The following is a 24176-nucleotide window of genomic DNA, read 5'->3' as shown; positions in this document are numbered from 1 at the left end:
GCAAGTATAAGCACACAGCTATGTGCTTCTAAAGGACAGTAATAAAAAATAATTTATGAATTTACAGGTTTTATGGATTATTGGGAGCATCTATGTATATTACATGCCTTAAAACAGCATTTCTGTCTGTAGTAAAACATAGTGTTTGATACCTTAAAAAATACAGTTTGGTTTGAGATACCAAGTTCATATTTGGTACATTTGCAAATTAACACATGCTCTCGCTATAATTGTTTCTATGGCAGACCTTGTCAGATATGAGCAAAAGGCAATTGAAATATAGGCGCAGCATGATTTTTTTTCATTTTTAAGGTGTCATAAATCAGAATGTTTGATTTATTTAGACAAATACCTAGTAGTAATACATACCAAAATTTGAAAGATCCGATATGCTTCAACCTGGAGATACAGAGGGCCAAATTTGCTCCAATGCATGAAAGAAAAAAAAATATTTTTAACAACCCATAAATTCAGACATACAACTGTGGAAAATTTGTTTTAGTAAAGACACCTTACACCAATGAACAATCCCTGAAAATTTCATGCATCTAGCATCAATAGTTCTAAAGCAGAGGTTCCCAACCTATTACAACTCGCGGCTCACATGACCGACCATAAAAATTTCCATGGCCCATAGAAGGACCAGGCCGTCCTCACCGTCTGAAATGGGCTTGCGCTATACCTCAACAGTAGCCTAATCAACAAGTTCCATGAAGTTGGCCCCGCTACAGACAGCACAAACGATGAAACCCACCTCATTCGTTAGTACTATGTTTGTGCCGTTTAAAGTAGCGCTCGTGCTGCTTTTGTTTCCGAGATATAGCACCTTGTTTTTTGGGGGGGTCGTGACGTCACTCAGTCCCCCATCAACATCGTAGAGAAGCCACTTTCGTTAGTGCTACATTTGTGCCAGATTGTACCGTTGAAAGTAACTTCCCAGCTTTTTTCTTTCCCGAGATATAGCGCCTTCATTTTGGGGGGTGTGACATCACTGAGCCCCCCTACAATGTCGTAGGGGACCCGGACTGGTCTCATTCATTAGTGTTGCCATTGAAAGTAGCATTTGTGCTGCTTTCGTTCTTGAGATATATACCCTTATCAGAATAGTTGCGGATGTAGTCTTAAAAGGAAAACATTAGTAAACAACTGCATGTTTTTAGAAAGAGGCTTTAGCACGTCTCAATATTTCGTAGCTATGTCCTTTTTTAAAAAATCTGAAGAAGTAATCGGTTTCTCATTGTGTCGTTTTTAAATTAATATGTGAATCTACGGCCGTTTAAAGATGCAACCCAGCACAAACACTACTTTCAACGGCACAAACGTAGCACTAACGGACCAACTTCACGGACCTTCATCGACACATGTAACATGGTGGACCTTAGATACGTTTTGAACAAATTCAGTTTGCTAAACAAGTTATCAGCACCGGCGCCGGCTATTGGAATTGTTAAAAACATTTGACATGCTATCACTGTGTTTGGAAACGCAGATTTCCTATCTTTGTTGACCCAGTACTGCAGAACGTGAGACGGAGCGTTGACTTACCAGCAGCCATATCACCCTGCAACTCACAACTGGCAACCCACTGAAGCTAAGAAGGTGTGACCCTGGTCAGTACCTGGATCGGAGACCTCCTGGGAAAAACTAAGGTTGCTGCTGGAAGAGGTGTTAGTGGGGCCAGCAGGTGGTGCTCACCCTGTGGTCCGTGTGGGTCCTAATAGTGACGGGGACACTATATTGTAAACAGGCGCCGTCCTTCGGATGAGACGTAAAACCGAGGTCCTGACTCTCTGTGGTCATTAAAAATCCCAGGGCGTTTCTCGAAAAGAGTAGGGGTGTAACCCCGGCGTCCTAGCCAAATTTCCCATTGGCTCTTACCAATCATGGCCTCCTAATAATCCCCCTCTATGAATCTGCTACATTACTCTGCTCTCCTCCCCACTGATAGCTGATGTGGGGTGAGCGTTCTGGTGCACTATGGCTGCTGTCGCATCATCCAGGTGGATGCTGCACATTGGTGGGGGGGAGTCCCAATTACCTGTAAAGCACTTTGAGTGGAGTGTCCAGAAAAGCGCTATATAAGTGTAAGCAATAATAATAATATAATAATAATAATAATAATTAATTATTATTATTCATTGGGGAGCAGGTGAGACAGAAACTTTAATTCAGTTGCCAAATCTCCGCCATGTCTACTACAGAACAAGGCAAGTTCGTTACAGGCTTCAGTTGAATTATCTCCAGTCTTTTTGATGTCAAACAAAATGCCAAAAAGACGTCTGGATTCGCTCAAGAAAGAAAACCTGTCTTCTGTCTCACTGGAGGCAGTGTCCAGTAAGCAATTAAAAAAGTTCACTTTAAACTTTTCCTCTCTAATTTTCTTTTCTGTTCTTTGTGTTTTTCACTACCCAACATACATTTCTGGATCTCTTTCATGTTGCACACTAACGAACACAGCTTAGCTAAATGTAAGCTTATGTGGTGCTCAGTCTTGCAGGGGACCAGGTTGGGTTATTCAGTTCTACATATTTTGGAATGAAGGCGTCAATGACCAACTGCAAATCATCTGCACTGCCATGTTTTCCAATAGACCATTGTGTTTGATTTGAAAACATGCCGGATTAATATTGCTATGGGATAATACCGCTGTCCCCGCCCCAGACATACGAACTCTTGTTCGTTTTATTTGACTCCAGGCCTTTTCCCAATAAAAGCTTTCATTTTAATGACATTGGCAACGGACCCCCCCTTAGATCTGGGCCTGGGTGCAGTTGCAACCATTTCACCCCCCCGTAGCGCCCTGATTACAGCAATCGTTTGACAGCCCCCCTGCAGTACATGGGGCCGCGGCTCACAGGTTGAAAACCACTGGTAATGACATATGGAACTTTGCACTTTATTCCCAAACCTCAAACACCCAAATATACACTTTTCTTCTACACATAAAACCACAGGGATGAAGATATAAGCCTAAAATTGTACACACTATTTATCGGGCACCATGACATTATTTCCTGAAAGTATGAAGTAAATCTGAGGTGGTCAGTCTGGAGGCCTCTGGTGATTTCACATGGGTAAGATAAGATCAGATCACTTTATTGGCCATATACAATTTCTTGTCATATACCCCAACTTGTTCTCCATGAGACACACACACAGGGAGAAAAGCTTGGGGTCAGAACACAGGGTCAGCCATTTATACGGCACCCCTGGAGCAGTTGGGGTTAAGGGTCTTGCTCAGGGGCCCAACAGCATCGGATTCCTCTGCTGGCCACGGGATATGAACCGGCAACCTTCCAGCCACAGGCACAGATCCTGAGCCACAGTGCCACTACACCGCCCTTTTGGATTGACCCGAAAGCAAAGAAATTCTTGAAATAAACGTGAAATGGTAAACAGGATAATGTCAAGCTGTCGACAGATATTTGTATTCTAATGTTTTCAGGCGCTCAGTGGTCTGAGGTGCAGGATCAAGTGAATATCAGGTTGTCTCTAGTGCTCTGTACTGGTCTGTCTAGGAAAATAATGTCATGGTGCCCAATAAATAGTGTGTAAAATGTTAGGCTTGTATCTTCATGAATGTGGTTTGAGGTGTAGAAGAAAAGTGTATATTTGGGTGTTTGAGGTTTGGGGATTCTGCTGTATTCATTGATCCTGGAGGAGAGGGAGTGTCTCTCTTTCTCTTGGTGTATTTGTGCTGCACTCTCTGTCCAATGTTGTCTGCTCTACAAATACTGAAGTATCCAGTGTTCCCTTTCTGACCTATTTGGATTAAGAACCCAGCATAATGTGTATTAGCCTTCTGGGGAAACAGTCATTTTCGCTCAGTTGAATTCACTGCTTCATCGTACCAGCTCTTGGGGGAGCCAGGGCCTATCCCAGCTTGCAAGGGGATCAGTGTGGTATACAGCCTGGACAGGACATAACCCCCATATACATAGGCAGTTGGTATAGTCAGGGGAACTTGAGTTTTTTGTTCTGAGACACAGAAAACAGTCATAATTCAGGCAGACTGGTTTAAACAAATATTTCTTAACAATGAAAATACAGATGCAGCCATTCAAAGTGCGCGCCACAGACATGTACCGCGGGTAATTGGCTACATCATCGTACGTCATACCACGGTACGTGATTGGTTGACCGACAGGGACACTCGTGGTGTGTTGGTCGGTCGTAGAAAGATTTAAATGTCTTTACTGTGCCCGTTTTTAGTGTTGAATATTTATATGGAATTTTACCACTGAAGGGAAATCTTAGTAGCTGAGCATACAAAGAATAGGAGCATAACGCGTGTGAAGGCCATAAACGATATTAATTTTGGAACATAATCATACAGCATTACAGTATATGGCTGGTCTCGGTACTTTAAAGAAAAAATACACACCAGTATTCCATTTCTCCCTACACATTTTAAGCATCGAAGTCTTTAACTAACATGTGAATTAACGTGTATAAAAAGTGGTAGTTTTCAGCTTTTCTGCGAATACGCTCGATACCAGAGTCAACAAGCATACTTTTAGAATTTGATTAATAGGGAATATAATATGGAATTGCATATCTAAAGAAATTTATAACGATATAATTATATTCATGTACTACAACACAATAGTACATGCTGTACAATGTCTGTTGATACCGTTTGTGTTGAAACTGTCTGTTAAAACTGGGGCTGTTTCATCACTCCTCCTGTGACCTTGGTGCCCGACTTGTAAACCACAGGTTGGATGTTCAAATCCAGCTGGCGCCACAACTTTTCTTTTAACAAACATTTCTTTAAAAAAATAAAATTGCAATGTTATGGACAATTAATTGACTTTTTATATTTCTAAATATCACAACGTGTTCGAATTTAAAAATGTTCTTTTTCTTGACAAATTAAACCGGTTTCACAGGTATTTTCAAAGTAGAAGGGGGCGAGTCTTATAGCGATTGCAGATCAGATCAGATTCCCTTACCCCCTCTGAAAGACAGACAAATGTTTTCACTGCTCACTATTCACCGCTCGGCGAGCAGCTCCAATTTCAGGCGTAAGCGATAAAAATACTGAATATTTAGCTGAAAAGCTGTACAACACAAGAATTTCGTTACCCTAGGAGGTTTCGTGAAAAAGCTACAGGCTTGCCAATTGCAATCGTTTTTATTTTTAAATACATTTTAGCAAAGTCATGTACCATAAAAGTATGATAATTAAAAACCATTAATTATTTCACTTGGGTTTAAATAAAGTCGATGTTTTCTCTTTTGGCTAGACTTGACTATTTAGCCATGAGATATACAATAGATTGTCATTAAACAACCTTATGTTTATTTATCTTCCTTGTTATGCACAGTGGGAATGATAATGTAATGAGAATTAATTTAATCACAGTGCTCATAAGCTGATACCCTGGATTCTCTCCAGACACAGCTGTATGAGCTCCACCAGTCAGCACAGGAGGCTGTACTGTACACAGAGAGGGGCGGGAGGGGGGAACAAGCTGCCCAGCCATGTGGTTGAAGCTGATACCCTGGATTCTCTCCAGACACAGCTGTTTGAGCTCCACCAGTCAGCACAGGAGGCTCTACTGTACACAGAGAGGGGCGGGAGGGGGGAACAAGTCGATACTCTGGCTGATACCCTGGCCTGTGTCTCCAGACACAGCTGGATGAGCTCCACCAGTCAGGATAGGCAAATAAGATACACTCTACAGACATTCACAACAGCGACATATCATAAAACATTTGCACATATTGTTAAATTATTACTTGTTTTTCAAGAAGTTAAAAAAACACTTGAATTACTTATCCAGTCTCTCGAAATAAAATTATTTTTCAAGCAATGTAACTAACATCGGGCAATGTGTTTTTTTTTTCTAACATTGACAGCCACATCTTAAATCTTGTCAGTCAGCTCTTTTTTCTCTATGTGAATTGTGGTGATTCAGATAACTTGGGATAACAAGTGGTCTCAAAGTCACCAAGCTCACAGAGCTTCAACAACAGATGACAACTTCCTTAGTCCTTCCTTAGTCTTCCTAAAATTGTTAGATGGGGTGGGGGGCACTCGGGAATGTGAGTTATGCGAGTTAGATTATGAATGAATAAAAACATTTTATTAAAAACACGTTTGCGTTTGTTTGGGAGCTATATTACGTAGTTTTCATATATAAGATGTAATTATGTGTTCCTCCTTACACATTGTACGACTTTAAAAGCTATAAAAACAGGTTTCGATTCGTGTCTTTTTCACCTTATGTGGCGAGCCTTGTTTTGTCAAAGAACCAAAGATCATCTCGCTTTCAAAGGACAGCACAGACTTTCAAAAGGCTGCAAATGTATTAGCAAGGGTTAATTGCACAATGGGCCGCACAAAGAAATGTAAAATAGTCTTCTTTAGGTGTGAGGGCAGGAGAGGATTGCAGCAGGCATACACAGAAAATAAGAAGAAAACAAAGAGCAGGGCAGGTGAGACGAGTATCCAAACAGTGAGTGATCAGAAAAGGAAACAATTGTTACGCCCGGCTTTTTGACGCAATTTTTTTTTTACTTGTGTTGTAACAGAAAGAATAAGGTTCTGGATCCCGAGATGAAGTAAAACAGGTGAGTTTATTGCATGCAAGGAACAATAAAGCCGAAGTCTTGTTTCCCGAAAGAAACAACAAAACCAAAGCATTGTTCGATGTGCCGGTACAAACTTTTAGGTTATATAGTCCTTCCTTGCTGCTTCGGACGTCATTTGGTGTTATGGTAAGGGGGGGTCATGGTATTTGGCCAGTTAAGAGACCCTGACCAAATGGTCAGTTTAAGATTACGCCCCCAGGGGGTTCCTAGCTCGCATCTGGAATCCTTATCAGTTAACCCCCTTTCCTGCCATAAACCCCTGTTGCTTAGAAGTCTTATTTTCAGGCAGAACTGACTTAAGTTAACCCTTTTTACATCTTGTCTCTTATTCACTTGCTAAATGTTATGGAGGCGGAAAGACGTACCCCCCACCTCTGGGTGCCTGACTTGTCACCATCTTTAAGCATTCCGTGTTTGAGTCGCGTGTAGAGACACGTACGAAAAAAAGTTAATTCCAGCTATAATACATATATATGTTTGTGGTAAGAGGGAGCAAAACATCAGTATTTACTGCTAGTTATTAGTGTACGATTTATAGTTGAAATCCTGAGCCTAAATCTAAAGTTAAAATCTCGACAAACGAAGCAATGTAGGAAATGCGCACACAGAAATACACAGAAAATAAATCCGTTCTGAAATCTCAAATCAGTTTCGATCAAGGTCTCCAAAACGAACAAGAAAAAGAGTATTTTCAGAGAGCAATTATGCTGTGTTTATGTAGAATAAGTGATTAGATTTATGAGCAATCTAATTTCTTATTCGTTTAAAACAGTGAAACAGCTGCAAAAGATCACCGAATTTTCACGCATAAAAAGTGGTTATTAACTCTCGAAATCTGTTTTTATAGGTTTTAAAGTCGTGCAATGTCTAAGCCAGAACACATCATTATATCTCATTATTTATTTCTTTTAAAAAAATAAATAAAATTGTTTGCACAGCATAACAGTATTGTTGTTATTGTTTTTATTCTGTAAAGCGCTTTGAGGAGCCACCTTTAAAGGTGCCATATACAATAAAGTTCATTATTATTACTATTGTTAATTTGCTCTACAGAGAGGTGAACATTATTACGCAGAAGACAAAGGTAGTGATTTACGTTGCATTGTGCATTGTGCTGCTGTAATACAATTTAAAATAATTAAAAGTCTAAACAGTATCAGCTTTATTTATGGGTTGTAATTTTAAAAAAGTCAAAAACCACACTCAAAATGCAATTTAGAGCTTTCTGGCAAGAGGAGACACCCAAACTAATAATGTAACATGCTACTGTTTGTGCATGAACATAGTTATACTCTTGTTTCTTTAGATACGCGATTGCATGTTTTTTTTTAATCCCTGGCGGGACCGGGCGTCCATAAGAATCAAGTAATAGGTTTCATTGCACTTTGACAGATCATCTTTAAATCAATTGCTGATTTAAAGTTTGACAGTAAATGTTTATATTGTAACGCATACTGTAAAGCATCCATTTCTCTATTAATCTAAAAGATCGTTTGCACAGCCTAAGAGGGGGGGTCTGCTCTCAGTGTCAGCTGACAATCCTCCATACACTCAAGTGAAAAATTAATAACGCCAATGTAAACGTATTTACAACAACTATTCATTGTTATTAAAAATGACTTAAATTCGAACATGTTGTGATATTTAGAAATATAAAAAGTCGATTAATTGTCCATAACATGGCACCTAGACCACAGTACCACCCACAAGGTCATTGGAGGAGTGATGAAACAGCCCCAGTTTTAACAGACAGTTTCAACACAAACAGTATCAACAGACATTGTACATTGTGTTCTATTGTGTTGTAGAACATTAATATAATTATATCGTTATTAATTTCTTTAGATACGCGATTCCTTATTATATTACCTATTAATCAAATTCTAAAAGTATGCTTGTTGACTCCAGTATCGAGCGTATTCACAGAAAAGCTTCAAACTACCACTTTTTATACACGTTATTTCACATTAGTTAAAGACTTTGATGCTTAAAATGTTTAGGGAGAAATGGAATACTGGTGTGTATTTTTTCTTTAAAGTACTGAGACCAGCAATATACAGTTTACATACTGTAATACTGTATGTTTATGTTCCAAAATTAATATCGTTTATGGTCTTCACACGCGTTATGCTCCTATTCTTTTTATGCTCAGCTACCAAGATTTCCCTTCAGTGGTAAAATTCCATATAAATATTCAATACTTAAACGGGCACAGTAAAGACATTAAATATACATATACATACTGTATACAGTACAGTTTTGCATACAGTTATGTTTATGTTCCTAAATCAATATCTTTTATGAGCATGTGAAAGGCATGGTGAATCGGAGATTCTCAAAAATTACTGTACTTTGCATGATTGGAAACAAATGCATGATTGGATCAACTAAATGCTGTGGTGTTACAAGACGGTCAATGAAAAAAGAATGTGGAATCCTTATCAGTTAACCCCCTTTTCTGCCATAAACTCCTGTTGCTTAGAAGTCTAATCTTCATGCAGAAAGGACTTAAAGTTAACATCTTGTATCTTTCTTCATCTGAGACTACAGAATAACAGACTCTCTTAACAGGGTTTCAGATTTTGAGCTCCAGTCTGCTCTTTCCTGGTGATCTGAAAAAAGGAACTCCTGCTTTCATGTTCTCTTGTCTCTTCTGTTCTTCTCCTAGTTGTCATTTTCTTGTATGCTGTCTTTCTGGACTGCTGATTAACACTTAATTTACTCATTTACTCTTAATTTAATTAACTAAGGTAAACCAAACCATTGTATCTAAACCAAGGTGAACTTTACAATTGTTTGGATCTGAATCTGGGCCTTTCACATCCCAGCAAACATCTCCTTTGCTCTGAAGCTTTAAATGTTGATAATAGCCAAGAGTTATCCGTCATATCTCCATTCACTTCTTAATATTATTTTATAAAATTTGATAGTTTTGTATTTATCAGGGCTTGAAATTCATTCAAACTAAAATTATTGACCTTTTCCTCAGTTTTTCTCTTCCTCATTCATGGTTTCTCTTCTCATTTCAACTTAATTTGTCATTATACTTAAACATAGTATGCATAGTATAGTGAAAAGTGTTTCTCATTAGTCTCTCAGGTGCAGTATATACATAGAACAGAAGGCAAGACAATAGACAGTAATACAATAACAATAACAGTGTAAACAACAGTATGGTGGCAGTGCAAAATTGTAAAAAACTGTACAAATGCGCAAACTGAGAAAAGTATACAAACAGGACAAAAACAGTGCAAAAGTATTTGGCAAACAGTGCAAAAATAATATGGCGATTAATAAATAGTACAACTAGTACAGTTTTAAGTACAAAACTCCATCTGCCTCTGGTGTTCTCTGTCTAAACTATATACAGTGCCTTCAGAAAGTTTTCACCCCCCATTGATTATGTCTCGTTCTGCTGTGTTGCAAAGTCAAATTAAAGCACATTTAAATAGGATTTTTTCCCCTCCTGTAGAAGTAATTCTCTATAATGTTAAAATGAAATAAAGTATTTTGTTGTCTTCACAATTATATGAAAAATAAAAATCTGGAAATTACTTAATTGATAAGTATTCACCCCCTTTGCTTTAACAACTTAAATTGGGTAAGGTTATCAATTATCTTGAGAAATCACACTAAATATGTTAACAAGGTACACCCTGTGTTCATTTCGAATCCACCTGTGTTCAATTGCTTGATTGTACAATGAATATCACTGACTTTGTGAGGTCTCACAACTCAAACAGCAGATCAGATCAGTCCTGCTGTCATGAAGACCAAGGAGCTGCCTGTGAAATTTTGATAAGAAGTTGTTAGGAGGAAAAAGGCTGGAGAAGGTTATAAAAAGATTTGCAAAGCTTTGACCTTTCTAGGAGCACCGTGAAGTCCATTGTAACAAAAAACATGGCACAATCCAGACACTACGAAGATCAGGCCATCCTACCAAATTGAGAAACTGGACAAGAAGTGACCAAGAGGCCAGCTACAACACTGACAGAGTTGCAGAGCTCTTTGGCTGAAATGTCCAGACATCAACAATCTCTTCGACACTTCACTGATTCCGCCTCTTTGGGAGAGTGGCTAGAAGGAAGCCACTTCTGAGAAAGGCCAACATTAAGTCACGCCTGGAGTTTGCTAGAAGGCACGTGACAAAACCTGAAACCTTTTGGAAGAACATTTTGTGTTCTGATGAGACTAAAGTTGAGCTCTTTGGCTTAAAAGCAAAGCGCTATGTTTCGCGCAAACCAAATACTGCCCAACACCCAGGTAACACCCATCCCTACCGTCAAGCATGGTGGCGGCAGCATCATGCTCTGGGGTTGCTTTTGAGCAGGAGGATCTGGAAAGCTTGTTGCCATCAAGGTCAACGTGGATGGAGCCAAATACAAGCAAATCCTTGAGGAGAACCTGTTTCAGTCAGCCAGAGATCTACGTTTAGGGCAAAGATTCATTTTTCAGCAGGAAAATGACCCCAAGCACAGGACAAACACTATCAAGGAATATAAAGAAGGTTAGTATTCTGGAATGGCCCAGCCAAACTGTGAACTTGAATCCAATTGAAAATGTGTGGTATGACCTGAAAATTGCTGTCCACTGACGCAATTAGAGAAACTTTGCATTGAAGAAAGGGCAATAATTCCACAATCTAAATGTGCAAAGCTCATACAGACATACCCAAAAAGACTCAAGGCTGTAATTGCTGCTAAAGGACTATGTACAAAGTATTGCCTTGGGGGGGTGAATACTTTTGTAAATGAGAAATGTAAGTCTTTCATTCTGGAGAAACTAATGTTCTTGGGAAAAAAAAAAGTTTTGATTCATAAATGTGTTGAATTTATTGTGTTATTGAAGGGAGAAAAAATGATTTAAATGTGTTAAATTCTGGAGGTATAACAGGGACAAAATGAGAAAAAATTCAAGGGGGTGAATACTTTCTGAAGGCACTGTACTTTATTGTCCTTCTCCTCAATCTCTCTCCCCGCTGTCTCCCTCAGTTTTTCCCTGTTCTCTCTCTCCTGCTCTGCTTTCTTTCCACTTTATAACTGCCCCGTTGAAATTAAACTGTCCTCAAGGAGGCCCAAGCTCTGAAATGAGCATCAGATTTGTGATGTTTGTGTTATTCAGTGAAATTCTGAATTTTGTTCTATTCTTTTTTGTGCACTGAATCCACTTGCAACTGGTATAACTCCCATGGCTATTTGCAGTAGCTTCTCCATTTCAGTGAACACACCAGTCTCTGTAAACTATTGAAAGGAAAATGAAGCATATGTATCATTGGAGATGATACCTTGCTTCTTTGTGAACCCTGACCTAGCTTCCTCTGTACTTACAGTAGACGAGAAGTGTTTCAAGTTTCTCTTAATTAATAATTAATAATTGCTTACACTTATATGCACTTTTCTGGACACTCTGATCAAAGCACTTTTACAGGTAATGGGGACTCCCCTCCACCACCACCAATGTGCAGCATCCACCTGGATGATATGACGGCAGCCATAGCGCACCAGAACGCTCACCCCACATCAGCTATCCGTGGGGAGGAGAGCAGAGTAATGCAGCCAATTCAAGATGGGGATTATTAGGTGGCCATCATTGGTAAGGGCCCATGCGAAATTTGGCCAGGACACTGGGGTTACACCCCTACTCTTTTCGAGAAATGCCCTGGGATTTTTAATGACCACAGAGAGTCAGGACGTCACAACCACCTCACTGTGCATGGCTGAGTAAACGTCAGAGTTGGCTTCTTGAGTTGTTTCTGCAACTCATGAAGCTTGTTGCTTCTTATAGTGGAGTTGCTAAATTTAAACAAAAAAAGTGCCCTCACGTCTTGCTGGAACCTTTTCACTTGTTGCACAGATGCATCACTTGGATCAAGGGCAAGCTGGTGAGCTGTGTAGGGCAATCCGGTTAATTCTGAATTGAATTCTTCCTGCAGTTTTTGAACAACTCCTTGGTGGCTTCCTGTCATAACAGCATCTCCATCTGTGCATACTGCAACACGTTTATATTTTCTCTCATTGTGTTGCTTTATTTTTTCCCTTCTATCTGAAATTTCTGAGTTTCTAAAAAACTTTGTTTTCACCTTGTTTCCGTGTATGTATCTTACAGAAGTATTAAGCCACTTACTGTGCTTAAAGTTGTGAGAAAAAGTTTGTGAATCATTTGGAATTATCTGGATTTCTGCATGAATGGCTCCTAAAATGTGATCTGATCTCCATCTACGTCATTAATAAAGTCTTATTTCACAAAAATACACACTTGACTTAGATGAAGATCAGATCACATTTTAGGAGCTATTCATGCAGAAATCCATATAATTCCTAAGGGTTCACAAACGTTTTTCTCACAACTGTATATCAGTGGACCCATACAATATTAAGGAAGACACAGGACTTGTACCCACAGTGGCATCTTACTCTTCTAAGAGTGTGCTTGCTAAGAGATAGCGTGATGCATTTCTGACAAACCTTTGTCATTCAGAAACATTCCGTAGTTTGATCCGTCAATCTTAAGACACTTCAAAGAAGAACATTCCATTTCTTTCATGAATCTCATGAGTTCCATGAAATTTGAATTGGCTAACTTGTTTTCTGCAACAAATTATGTCACTTTAAGTAGCCTTTTTACCTCTTCTTTGCCATACAATTGTGCAGCTTCGATTGCACCAGCCATAACATTCTTAGACGATTCTGCTTTGCGCTTTCTTTTGAGTGCTGCATTATGAGCAACTGTGTTTGAGTATCTAATTTATATAAACGTTTTGTAACATTGGCTAGCAAACCTCACACTACTTTAACATGTCGCAAACTGAGCAGCTAATTTCTCCATCTTTCATTTCGAGGCCACAGGTATATTTTCAGCCAACGTGCCTGAATCATATCTTTGCACGATTTTTCCTCGCTGTTTCTTTTGTGAATCTCCTCATACCCGTCATTACATTTTTCAGAGTCTGGTGTTTTTTCTGTGGGGACTCGCCTTATTCAGAAGACTTTCTTTTCAGTTCCATTGTTGATCGAGTTAATTAGCCAGATGTTGAAGTTTTCTACATTGAACAAATGTTAACCAATTTAAAATCAATTTCTTTCCCTATTTGTCCACCTATAAGCAATGCAAGATGTGCAACACGACACCACAAAGAGTGACGTCACTAAATCGTGTAATAGTGCTGTGCAACTTGCTTTGAAAACTCAATCTGGCAGCGAATACGTGTGGATTGATTTAGGCTAATTCTGCTTGGAAGATGGCTTGCCGATAGATGCATGTGGGAAATCCCTGCATTCTAAATGCTGGATTTGCGGGAATAACTGAAATTGTGCCGCATACCTGCAATCCCACGCCGAAATTCAAGCCCTGATTTATTGTTATGTTTAAGTCTGCTGTTGTTATTGAGCGCCTTGCACTATGTTAGTGCTGTCTTTCCTTTTTGCGAGTAAATTCAAAGCAATTTCCCCCCCTTATCATATCAAGCAACGGCTCAGTGGATAATCCTCTCTGGACTCATTTTCTCCCACAAGTTATCTCTGTGCCTTTTTACCGTTTTTCCCTTCTTTGGTTTATTTTTTTAATTGCCAGCTCGCCTCTTTCTGTTTTGACTCGGTGGTTATCTGTAATTAAAAAGTTCTGTATCAGACAGCAAAGGAACAAATAATAGGTTTATTCCAGGCTGAAAAGAGAAGAAAGGAAACGCAACGTTTCGGCTTTGGAGCCTTCTTTGGGTGTGAGAAAGACAGGGCAGACAGCAAAGATTATATAGCATAGGAGAGCAAAAGCCGGGAGAGTGGCGGAGGTTGGAGAAGGGGAGAGTTAGATTGGCTACTCAGGTGGTGCGAAGTTGAGAGACGTGTAGAGAGGTGTAAAGTCAAAACCTACAAATGAATAGAGAGGATTAGAACTAAGCAAATCTGTCGCTGAGAGAAGGGGGAAGGTGAGAACCAAGTTTCAGGATAATTTTAGTTTCTGAAGTCTTTCTGCTATAGGAGTTAAGAAATCCTTCTTTGAGAACGCAGATGGAGAGATCAGTGTGGTCATGGCCGTCAGAGGTGAAATGAGAAACTTTGGGCTTGGAGAAATCTTTCATCTTCACAGCCCTAACATTAAGCGGTCTCCCGAGTCTCCTTCCTGTTTCCCCAATGTAGATGGCTGGGCATTTTCTGCAAGAGATACAGTAAATAAGGTTGCTGGGGCTACAAGATGTCATCTGAGTGATCCGGAAATTGTCCTGAGGGGACTTGAATGAGTGTGGTGTTAGATATGTTCTTGTAGGTGTCTCCCTTTCACCTGCCTGGTTCATCTCTCTCCCTCTCTGAATTCACCATCTAAGTCTAAGGCATTCACTGCTGCTAGAGTTCAACCTTAAACAGCACGCTGAGGACTGTGCTTGACCAATCATCACGCTGTTTTCACATTCTATCTTTACCCACAAAGGTTAATGTACGTGAAAAAAAGTTGTTAAACCTGTGTGTAATGCTTCTGTGTACTTGTTTGCAGTATTAATTTAGTCAGCATTATTTATTTTGTATGATTTGGTCATAGTTTTGTTACTGATTATTGATAATAAATCTTATATAGGGACATTGTATGAAACTTTCATACAGGAAGATCTGTTTTGGCACTGATAATGCTTCTGTAATTTTCTAGAGGTTTTTGTTGAGGTTATGTTTTCAAAGCAACTTTTTAAAACGTTTCAGAGCAATATCAATTTTATTTAGGCAACTTATTTAGGAGTTCAGGGTTCAGTTTATTGTCATATGCACAAGTGCAATGAAATGCTTAGTTTCATTTTCTTCAACTAAAATAAAAAATGGGTTGCTGAGGTTGTCCAGGTGTCTGTGTTGGAGAAGCCTCTTTATTACATATGCATATGGAAGAATGGCTTGCAACCACCGAACTCAAAAATCAGTAACTAAAGATGGTCTTTTATAACGTGGAACAAAAAAGCTAAAGTGACATTCCCCCTATAACATGAGAAAAATACTCTCACCCAAAAGGCTACTTGATTAATGAGAGCTGTGCAGCTGATCACCTCTTTTTGTGTATTCCTTGATAGATGTGTTGTGGAAATCCGTAATACACAGCTCAAGTGGTGGTCACTCAACTGTGATTTGTGACGTGATTTGTTGATGTTCATCAAGCTGAATGTTTGCTCACATACGTCAGTAGATCTGAATAACACCAGTATCTTTTGTGCTGATTGTCAAATATAAACTTGGCCTCCTTCAGTGATGCATATAAATCATTCGGCTTTAGAGAATCAAACTTTTCCTTCAGAGTTATGTCACACTGCAGATCGATCAATTCCAGCTGCAATTCTTGTGCTGCCGTCTCATAATTCAGAGTCAGAGGACATGACACCAACGTTAGAGACCTCTCAATTTAATCAAAGTCAGCAAATTGATGGGAAAATTCTCCATGCAAGTCTGTGAGGGACATGTTGTGCCTTAGTTCTTGAGCGTGTGACACGTCTAGTGTCCCAAGAGTGGGGAAATGTGTGAATGAGTGGCTGATCATCTGTTTTGAGAACAAGGTGAGCTTAGCTCTGCATGCATTCACATTCGAGTGCAGTTCTGGAAGAAATACACTTTTTCCTTGCAGTTTCATGTTAAGCTCGTTCAAGTGAGCGAAAATGTCCAGAGTGACCGTAAAGTCGCAGAGCCAGTCTGAATCTCAGAACTCAGGGAAATTTGTGGCTTTCCCCAGGTTATCCAAAAAGGAGTCAGTCTCCCCTCTCAGCTCCCATGCTCACTTGAATACTTTTTCCAAGCTGAGCCAACGAACATGTGAATGATAGAGTAAGTCATGGTGATCTGAGCCAATATCTTCAAGAAACTGAATGAACTGACGATGATTAAGTTCCCTCGCGCATATGGTTCACAAGTTTCACAACAGCTTTCACAACATGATTGAGGCCCAGCATGTTTTTGCACAGGGCTTCCTGATGAATGATGTTGTGAAGAAATATTACCTCCGCCTCAGGGTCATTTTCTTTCAGTTTGTCCTGCATTATCTTCAGTTGTCCAGCGTTTTTCTGAGTTAGATTCGGAGATCATTCTGTGGTCACATTTACTAATTTGCTCCGCAGTAGCTTCATTTGGTCAATACAACGTGACACCTTGTCATACAAGTCCGAGCCCTTCGTTGTTCCTTTAAAAATCTCCATTGATAAATGCTCCTCCGTAATTTCAAAACTGCCATTAATTCCCCTGACAAAAATTAGAAGCTGTGCAGTGTCCTTTATATCAGTACTTTCAGCCAATGCAATTGAATAACTTAAAGTTCTCCAACTTCTTGTTTACAAGCCAAGTCTTCACCGATTACCTCGACCCGACGGGTTCTGTGTGATAAACTTATTTTCTCAAATTTGCTCTGCTTTCTGGACAAAGAATATCTGCGGTTTCTATCATACACTCCTTAAAAAAAAACTTCAGAGAATAGCTTGCTTTGTTTAGCAATGTTATATGTGAGCAGTTGGTGTGCCTTTGTGCTGGCCTCTTGGATGGAAGAAGGGAGGGAAAAAACATTATGCTGAGCCTGTAAACTAGGAACTAGTTTGGAAGCTTTATTAGCCCACTCCTCCCATGACAGATTGCTAGCATAGTTAACATGTTTGGTAGAAAAATGCCAACTGAGATTGTATTTGTTGAACACTGTAACACTTTCCTTAAAATTAAACATATAGCCTTTGTTCCAACCTCTGTGAAAAGGTATTTTGCAGTCCATTCTTTGTTGAACACTCTGCATTCACTGTCATCTTTCTGCTTCTTCACTCCGCTCATTTCGACGGAGGATTGCAGTATGATGCACCCACTTGTTGAAAGGGTCTCTTTGAATTTTTTTATTTTTTTCTTGCAGAGGATGCAATATTTTACAAGGTGGACATTTAGAACAAGGGCTATTATTTAATTCTATATCATTTTATAGGGATGCGTGCTAGGAACCTAAGTAACCAGTTGTATCAAAAGAAGTTATCTTGAGTGAATCGGAAGGTAGGAGGTTGTGCGTGATTTTTGAACACTGCTAATCTTGTAAGCACAGGAAAGTTTGATAGATAACAGAAAAATATTTAAGGACTGTTCTGGCTGAATTACTTGGAGAAAAATACCCCAAGCATCTCTGTGTTTTTCCCCCCATGCGCATGAAATAAAAATGTATTTTAACTTCTGAGATGGACTCCTCACTGTCTTTAAAGGGGAATCGGGGAAACATTTCTCAAACACACTGATTCTCCAGCAAATCAAATTGGTATTGCTTTCATGCGCCATCTAACGGCAAGAATAATGAAATGTAAGAAAAAATAGCCCCAAACAAGGTGGAAAATGGCGAATATTGACAAATTTATTTTTACCTCGAGGGACGGTTAAAACTAACCTCTAGGGGCCAGGGGTGGTCTAGATGCTAAAAATCCCTGTATCTTAAAGTTTTTTTTCTTGTTTCTCCATGGTGTTATTTTTAAATTCTACTCTCAGCCCATGTAAAAGATTTTGTCCTCTTGTCCTGTGTTTGCAGGGCCAGAGGCCAGTGCTTTCTCTCATGCTGGGGAAAGGGCCCCTCTTGAACAGCAGCACAGTGAGGAGGAGTGGGGCTCCAGTCTGATGCAGGAGACAGAGCCCACTGCTGCAGAAGAGAAAGAAAAACTCAGTGAACAGCACACAGAGAGCAGACAGAGTGTTGTGGATCTGGACTGTGTGCCCATGATAAAGACAGAGCCTGAGAGTGAGACATCTGGTTTCCTAGTATTTGATGATTTTACAGAGAAGATTAATAATCTGGACATGAACAATATTAAAGAAGGTTGTAATGAACTGGACTGTGGCTCTGTACAAAACCACAAAGAACACCTAGATAAGTTACATCTTAAAAAGCAGGACATAGAGCCCCAGTTGATTGACCCTGCAGAGCAGCAGATGAATGGACCTGGTGAAGAGAACAGCACTGATTTACAGCACCCAAAGGAGAGTCAGTACAGGAAGGAACAACAGCAGCTCCTACAGGGCTTCATAATAAGGTCTTGTGCTGTTAAAGTGGAGCGCCTGTCATTGCATAAGGGATTTAAACAAATGAATGTTCCTTTAGTATCTATGGACTTTACAGAGAAGTGTAATAATTTAGACACTAATAATATTGCAGAGCATTTCAATGAAGTGGAATCGGTATCTGTACAAGGGCACAAGGAAGAGGAACAGAAGGAATTGAATTTTTACAGTCTAGGGGAGCAGGAAACTGGATCCCAGCTGCCACAGCCTGCAGAGCAGCATACTGATGAAGAGTACAGGACTGAGTTACAGCACACAGAGGAGAGTCAGTACAGAGAGGAAGGGGAGAAACAGCAGGGAGGCCCACAAGACTTGATGAATCCTTCTTCTGCAATAATGCAGAGGTTGTCAGTACAGCAGTGGATTGATCATTCAAGCAACTTAAAATATCACCAGCTCACTGCAGGTCAGAAGATCAAGAGGTCTCATCCTAAACCTTGTTCAGATGAGGTGAAGAAAATGTCAGTACAGCACAGACAACAGCAATGTTTTCAGCAATCAGGTAAAGTAAAAAGTCACCAGCACACTCTCATAAAGCACAGAGCATTCAGATGCAATCAATGTGGGAGGAATTTTAGTTGCTCAGACAATTGTGGGAACTGTTGGAAGAGTTTTAGTGACTCAAGTACCTTAAGATCCCACCAGTGCATTCACATGGGAGAGATATCATTCACCTGCCATCAGTGTGGGAAGAGCTTTAGTCAGGCAGGCAGTGTAAAAAAACACCAATTAATTCACACAGGAGAGAAACCATTCAGCTGCAGTCAGTGTGGGAAGAGTTTTAATCGGCAAAGTCATTTAAAAACGCACCAGTTTATTCACACTGGAGAGAAACCATTCAGCTGCAGTCAGTGTGGGAAGAGTTTTAGTCAGCAAAGCCATTTAAAAATGCACCAGCGCACTCACACAGGAGAGAGACCATTCAGCTGCAGTCAGTGTGGGAAGAGTTTTAGTGACTCAAGTACCTTAAGAGCCCACCAGCGCATTCACACAGGAGAGAGACCATTCAGCTGCAGTCAGTGTGGGAAGAGTTTTAGTCGGCATAGCCATTTAAAAACTCACCAGTTTATTCACACAGGAGAGAAACCATTCAGCTGCATTCAGTGTGGGAAGAGTTTCAGTCGGCAAAGCTATTTAAAAATGCACCAGCGCACTCACACAGGAGATAGACCATTCAGTTGCCATCAGTGTGGTAAGAGTTTTAATGACTCGCGTACCTTAAAAGCCCACCAGCGCATTCACACAGGGGAGAGACCATTCAGCTGCAGTCAGTGTGAGAAAAGTTTTACTGACTCACGATCCTTAAGAGCCCACCAGTGTATTCACACCGGAGAGAAACCATTCAGTTGCAGTCAGTGTGGTAAGACTTTTAATCGGCAAAGCCATTTAAAAAGACATCATCTTATTCACACAAGAGACAAAAACATGATTAAATGTTACACAGAAGTTTAGAGTTGTAAAATGGTTTATTCATTTTAAAAATTCAAATCTTCTTGTTTTTTCTAAACTATTACACCTTGGGTGGATTATGGAATAAAGGAGTCTTTAACCTCATAGCAGAACTCACTGTACAGGTCTGTACAGGTTTTAAATTTACAATGCCCTCAAGTTAAACATGCATCATCATAAACAAAACATTTTAAAAAAATACAAATGATACACTCATGCAAGTGATCTCCAACATTCTCTAAATCCAGTAAATAAATAATTTGATTTATCAAAATAAATTGAGTTTTTGAAACTATTGTATTTTATATGAAATTGTTTACCCTTTTGCTTAAAAACATTATCAACAAGAGTTTCAGTCTTTAAACCTGAGTATTTTCACAACAGAAATGTAGTTCACCCCTGCTTGGAGTAAAATAATGTGAAACATTGATGTATTTGTATTTGCAGTGCGGTTTTACTTTAGAATTTCTTATTTAATTGAATCTTATTTTTCTGTTGTTGTACAGTGTTGTGTGTGACAGGAGAAGCTGAATGGTGGCTCTTCCACTTGTTACCTTTTATTTCAAATTATTAAAGTTGAAAATTAACATCCTTCTAACGACTTCAATATACTGCAGCTTTTGGGCTTCACTGCTCATTAATAAGACAGAATTAAGTGTTGCTGTGCTTTCCTAAATGAGGTCCCCATCCCTCTTCCTCTGCACCACAGAGAAGCTATTCGGATAGTTTCTGATTTAAAGTGTTTTCTTTCCAATAAGCAGCAGCTCCCAAATGGGGATGCGCCCAGCTATGCCTGGCTATCATGATCAATTGCCATTTCTGGTGCCTATCTATCTATGCGATTCTTGGGAACATCTGGATTGCAGTCAGAGGTCATTGTTACACTTCTCTCATCTTGCTCAACCAGTCAGGGACCTGTGGGGCACGTGGGTCTCAAATGCCTGCCAAACTTTCAATCAGTCATCACCTGTCTTTGTTCTAGCTAAAGGAGACTGCAGAGCTGAGAACTTTGCTTCTCGCTTACCCTTAGAGACAATCATGTGATGGCCAGTGTTGTCTGTATTGGGACTGGAACCTCATTTCAGCAAAGCATCAGCCAGGGGAAAACCAGTATGTTAGGAAATCTTGCCCAAATCACTACCAGCCAACGTGGACGCTTAGCTTGATCACCGAAGTTTACGTTTGGACTCTTGTCGACAATCTAAATAAGTTTTTATTCAGCAGTAGCTCTACACCAGAAGCAAACCACGTTTCTTCCACCCTAACAAGTGACTTGCTCGGACCCGCAGTTATGCTTTCTGCATTACTAGTCAGCCGGACTACTAGTAGCTCCCTGGGAAGGCAACGACTGTCACACGCGTTGCGGCCTCTCTCTCTCCTTCCTTCTTTCTGCAACTCGGAACTGCACCAGGACTGGTTGGCCGGGAGCGTGAGGATGCCGATAGGACACTGCAACAGAGCCTGCCAGCTGGTCTTTTGTGTCTGTGCCCCGAGAAATACAAATCCATATTTGGATAAGTAAACCCAATATTCTGCATTGCCTATCGAGAATTCAATTGTTATCTCAATAAAGGTTGATATCAGTTTAATTCGTGTTGAGTTACACATTTACTTATGAGTATATAATGTAGAATTCATATTCATGAGACAGATGAACAAAACACTATTGCTGAATTTCGTTATAGTATAGCTGTATACTGAATGCATATTCCGTGTTTTGTATCTCTTCATGATCATATATATCTTGTATCTTGGCAACCCTCACAGTACAATCTGCCATCTGTATCCAGGCAGGCTGTTACATGTTTTTATATGCACAATTTTATGTATTAATAAATGTATTCCGTGAATTTGAATCTGTGTGTTTGTGTTGCAGATTGTTCTGACGATTGATCCTCTAATAGCCATTAAAGAATCATCTCGTGGTTTGTTTACTGCTACAATTAATAAATTATCCCAGTATATTAACAAAACTCATTTATTGGTGCCTGTGTGAGGATCCTTCAGATTGAAATGAGAATCAATCAAGTGGAATAATTGTGCTGGCAAAAAAAGGTTTAACGTATAGTGCAGTGTGCTTGCTCTTGAAACTATAGTGCAGTGTGCGCTGCTTTGTGATCTATCTGTTCGGTTGTTTTGTATTCGGTACTGTGTTTTTTTGTGGTGATAGAACTGTGGTATTGTGGTTGAACCTAATATGCTCAAAGGTGTCACGAACAGTTCTTTCCGGGCCCTATGCAGATGACATGAGCAGAGGACTTCGGAATTGTGAAGATACGCTGGGGAAAAGGTCATGCAGGAGAGGGTCTGGAGGCAAGGGGCGTGTCCAAGGTGAGCAGGTGTCCTGGGGAAGTGAGTCCGGGGCGAACAAACAAAGACAAAGTCCAAACAGAGAATCCAAAACAGAAGAGTTGAGTCCAAAACCAGGAGATCAATCCAGGGAATAAAAGCATGAACCGGGTCGGGACCGGTGGGGTGGGGAATCAGGAACAGAAGGTTAAAATCATAACGGAGCAGGAATCATAAAATCATAAATGCAGCAGGATCCCGGTGTAGCGGCGAGGCTTATTAATAAGACAGAATTAAGTGTTGCTGTGCTTTCCCAAATGAGGCCTCATCTCTCTCTTCATCTCTGTGGTGCAGCCACAGAAAAGCTATTCATGCAGGCTGATTTAAAGATGTTTTCTTTTGATAAGGGACAGCTCCCAAAGGGGGATGCACTTAGCTAAGCCTGGCTATCATGATCAATGGTCATCCATTGGCGCCTATCTGTCTCGGGAGTGCCAGATGGACATCTGGACTGCATTCATAAGTGTCAGGAGTAAGTGACTCATATCTCACCTTGATCAACCAATCAAGGACTGGTAGGGCCGAGTAACCCACGTGGGACTCTGATGCCCATGGAACTTTCAGCCAATCAACGAGCTGAAGTTCCTCCAGGTAAAAACAGGCAACACAGAGCTCCAGGAGAATTCTGTGGACTTTTCTAAAGGGAATTCAAAGGAGAATTCCAGGGCAGGACGGCCCAGGAGCAGAAGGCTCCCAAGTGCAGGACATTCTCGCAGCGCGCCTCCTGACCATCCTGAGACTCAGCCCGGACAACCACGGAACGGCCAGTGTGTCCGAGTGCCAGAACTTTCCTTTGTTCTAAGAGTCTAGAGCGGAGGTTGCCAGAGAGTAACCAGAGAATCCACCCAAGGTTATCACCAGCAGCAGGCCTCGTGAACAGGTCAGAACTGTGGACAGCTGAATCACTATTCAGAACTAGCTCTTCATCAGGAATGAACCGGTCCTCTTCCAGACTTGCTGGGACCCACAGTCATCTTTTCTCCTGTGCACAAACTTTGCTAGTTAAAGCCAACACTAACTAGCCGGTCAGTGAGCAACAGCAACGCACCGTCGCAAGCCGCACAGCACAGCCTGGCACCTAGCCAGAGAGCGCGGATTGGACAGCAATAAGCCTGCAACTGTTTCTTTGTGCCCGCAGGAGATCTGAATCCCCAGAGATTGGATGAGTATTCAACTTCAATGCATTGCAGCTCGAGAATTCAATTGTTATCCAAACCAGTTGATATCAATTTAATTCCTAAGAGTTATGTATTTGTTTTGAGTATCTAATGTAGAAGTTATAACCAAGTTCATTTACGAAACGGTCTAAATGAATGATATACTGAACATATGTCCTCTTGATATGTGTAACTCTTTGTAACTGACTGAATATATACCTTTTGTATTCTGATAACCCTCTCGATAAGATCTGTTAGGTTTACATGCATATTCTATGTATTAATAAATGTATCCTCGTGTATTAGTACCTGTGTGTGTGCGTTGTTTGAGTTATATCGCATGGTTGGATTCTAAAGCCATCAAAAGAATCATTTTGTGATTTACTGCTACAATTAATAATTGTTCCAGTAAATGCCCAAACCCTACAGAACTGGTGCCTTCAGAGAGCACACTACACCGGGTTCTCACGAAACGGCATTCGGGTGACGTCTGCGTCTGGCTTTTAAGGCGGAATGGAAATAGGGAACAGGTGCAGGTAATGGGAGAAAACAAGGAAGGGCTGGAGCGCCCTTAAGAGGAGGGGTTTGCGATCAT

At 40.3% G+C, this 24176-nt stretch overlaps 1 protein-coding gene and 1 pseudogene across 3 annotated transcripts in view; one reads left to right on the top strand and one right to left on the bottom strand.

The window, feature by feature from the left end:
• The window catches only part of LOC107079968 (oocyte zinc finger protein XlCOF22-like), a 69456-nt gene that overhangs the window by 2185 nt on the left and 43095 nt on the right, over positions 1 to 24176 (top strand). The window contains exons 2-3 of one of the 3 annotated variants that reach the window (XM_069184362.1): positions 6541 to 6579; positions 18100 to 21931. In XM_069184362.1, coding sequence (XP_069040463.1) covers positions 18186 to 20078 — 1893 coding nt within the window. In that variant the 5' untranslated portion in view covers positions 6541 to 6579; positions 18100 to 18185 and the 3' untranslated portion in view covers positions 20079 to 21931. Of the gene's footprint in view, positions 1 to 6540; positions 6580 to 18099; positions 21932 to 24176 lie in introns of those variants that run through there. The other 2 variants (XM_069184363.1, XM_069184361.1) reach the window with 2 other exon arrangements.
• Positions 15970 to 16597, bottom strand: LOC138225151 (general transcription factor II-I repeat domain-containing protein 2B-like; annotated as a pseudogene).

This window comes from Lepisosteus oculatus, chromosome 26 (genome assembly GCF_040954835.1).
Source record: "Lepisosteus oculatus isolate fLepOcu1 chromosome 26, fLepOcu1.hap2, whole genome shotgun sequence".
NCBI lineage: Eukaryota > Metazoa > Chordata > Actinopteri > Semionotiformes > Lepisosteidae > Lepisosteus > Lepisosteus oculatus.
The sequence above is the reverse complement of the archived record's forward strand: the minus strand, read 5'-3'. Positions and strand labels throughout refer to the sequence as shown.